Genomic DNA, 2,746 nt, shown 5'->3' with positions numbered 1-2,746 from the left:
TTTTCCTGTGGGTTCTCCACGGCTTTTCCTGCATTTTCCTGTGGGTTCTCCATGGCTTTTCCTGCATTTTCCTGCCTCAGACAAGTCCCCACTGCCCCAAAACCCAGGAGAGTGGGATGCACATCCCATGGGATAAATTTGCTCAAAATCCCCCAGGTTTGGGGTATTTCTGACCCTTCCAAAAATTGACTTTTCTCCCAAGGAGCAGCAGGAGCCGGGAGCTGCCCTGTTGATTTTTGGGATGAGCTTTGGATCTCTGCACTTTTAGCAGCCCCAAAGTTGCTTTTCCGAGGGAAAAAAAATCACAAAAAAAAACCCCAAGGATCTTTTCCCCTTCCCACCACAGTGCTGGGAAATAAAAACCCCAAACCCTACCTGGAGTTGTTCCCATTTCTTCCCCCATTTCTCCCCGCTTGAACCCCAAAGCTTCGCCGCAGGATCCCAAAACGCCGCCGAGGGCCGGAGGTTTCCCCCTTTCTCCTTTCTCCTTTATCCACTGCAGCTCGCTAAACTCCCGGCTTAGGGAGCAGATTACGGCACGAAAATCCTGCCCTGCCCGGCTCCCATGACGGGAAGTTACCAAAGCGCCGGGATGCGCTCGGGAAGAGCCCCAAATCCCCAAATCCGCACCTCGGGGCCGCTCCCCGCGGGGTTTTCCTGCCCTGGCCACCCCAAAATTGAGGGTTTGGTTTTTAGGGGGGGAAAAAATCCGTACAGGGGTGAGGGAGATTTGGCGGGGTTGTGGGGGGGGAAAAGAGAGGGGAAAAGAGGGGGAAAGTGGAGAATAAGGGAAAAGGAGGGGAAAGAGGGGAAATAGGGGAGAAGGAGAGGAAAGGAGGGGAAAGGAGGGGAAAAGGAGGGGGAAAGGAGCGGAAATAGGGGAAAATGAGGGAAAATGAGGGAAAAGGGGAAAGAGAGGAGAATAGGGGAAAGAGGGGAAATAAAGGAGGAGGAAAGGAGGGGGAAAGGAGGGGAAAAGGAGAAGGAAGGGACGTGGCCCTGCTCCTGCCTCCGCCGAGGGCACAAAGGAGCTGCCAGCAAATCAAAAATCTCTTCCCGTGCAAAAAAATAAAACGGGAAAACTTCGGCTGGGCCTGAACCCGAATGCAAATTTCCAGCAGGGGGGTGGAAAATCCCAGCCCATGGAAGGGCTCGGCTGCCGCAGCGTTCCCCTGTGAAATGTTAATCTGCCCTAAGGAGATTTCCCCCCTAAGGAGCACACGGTGTGATTCCCCAGAGTTGTCTGGAACCCCAGTCCTAGTGGGGAAACTCCATCCAAACCCCATTTCAGTGGGAAAATCCTATTGGGAATACGGTGTGATTCCTGCAGTTTGTCTGGAGCCCCAGTTCCAGCAGGAAAACCCCTTCAACCCCATTGTAATGGGGAAAATCCATTGGGAACAAGGTTGTGAGGATCCCAAATTCCAGAAGGAAAATGCTTCCAATCCCATCTCAATGGGAAAAACCCATCAGGAACATGGTGGGATGTCCAAAAGTTTTCTGGAACCCCAATCCCAGCAGGAAACCCCCTCCAACCCCATTTTAATGGGAAAAATCCATCGGGAACAAGGTGTGATGTCTAAAAGTTTTCTGGAACCCCAATTCCAGCCAGGGAAACCTCTCCAAATCCCATTTCAGTGGGAAAAACCCATCAGGAACACGGTGTGAAGCTTGTGGAGAACCCCAATCCCAGCAGGAAAAACCCAACCCAATGGGAAACTCTCCAACCCCAACCCAATGGGAAAAACCCATCAGGAACACGGTGTGAAGCTTGTGGAGAACCCCAATCCCAGCAGGAAAAACCCAACCCAATGGGAAACTCTCCAACCCCAACCCAATGGGAAAAACCCATCAGGAACAAGGTGAGATGCCCGAAAGTTTTCTGGATCCCCAATTCCAGCAGGAAAACTCCCTCCAACCCCAACCCAAATCCCATTTCCATGGGAAAAACCCACCAGCAACAAGGTGTGATTCCCAAAGGTTGTGGAGAACCCCAATCCCAGCAGGAAAACTCCATCCAAACCCATTTTAATGGGAAAAACCCATCAAGAACAAGGTGTGAAGCTTGTGGAGAACCCCAATCCCAGCAGGAAAACTCCATCCAAACCCATTTTAATGGGAAAAACCCATCAAGAACAAGGTGTGAAGCTTGTGGAGAACCCCAATCCCAGCAGGAACCTCCTCCATCCCCATTTCAATGGGAAAAACCCAGGTGTGATGCACGAAAGTTTTCTGGAACCCCAATCCCAGCAGGAACCTCCTCCATCCCCATTTCAATGGGAAAAACCCATCAGGAACAAGGTGTGATTCCCAAAGGTTGTGGAGAACCCCAACCCCAGCAGGAAAATTCCATCCAAACCCATTTTAATGGGAAAAACCCATCGGGAACAAAGTGTGAAGGTTGTGGAGAACCCCAGTTCCATCAGGAACCTCCTCCAACCCCATTTCAATGGGAAAAACCCATCGGGAACAAGGTGTGAAGGTTGTGGAGAACCCCAATCCCAGCAAGGAACCCTCTCCAACCCCATCCCAACAGGACCAACAAACCCAGGAGCGGGCGGATCAGCGCCACCACAACACAACCCCGAGCCGATCCAACCCCAAACCCCCTCCCTGGATTTTTGGGGACTCCGGGCACTCACTGGTCCTGCTGGCGTTGTCGTTGGCGCTCTCGGGCCAGCCCTGGCCCTCGTCGGTGTCCGAGGGCTCGCGGGGCCCGAAGTGGCGCTCGCTGCCGCTGCGGTCG

General features: G+C 52.8%; 1 protein-coding gene across 1 annotated transcript in view; it reads right to left on the bottom strand.

Moving 5' to 3' along the window:
* Window positions 1-2,746, bottom strand: part of LOC102034816 (electrogenic sodium bicarbonate cotransporter 4) — a 24,908-nt gene that overhangs the window by 21,368 nt on the left and 794 nt on the right. Inside the window, exon 3 of the mRNA XM_031065117.1 lies at window positions 2,643-2,737. Within this exon, the coding sequence (XP_030920977.1) occupies window positions 2,643-2,737 (95 nt within the window). The remainder of the gene's footprint in view (window positions 1-2,642; window positions 2,738-2,746) is intronic.

The sequence above is a fragment of the Geospiza fortis genome, unplaced genomic scaffold (assembly GCF_000277835.1).
Source record: "Geospiza fortis unplaced genomic scaffold, GeoFor_1.0 scaffold855, whole genome shotgun sequence".
NCBI classification, from domain to species: domain Eukaryota; kingdom Metazoa; phylum Chordata; class Aves; order Passeriformes; family Thraupidae; genus Geospiza; species Geospiza fortis.
This window is presented reverse-complemented; position numbering and strand designations above follow the sequence as displayed.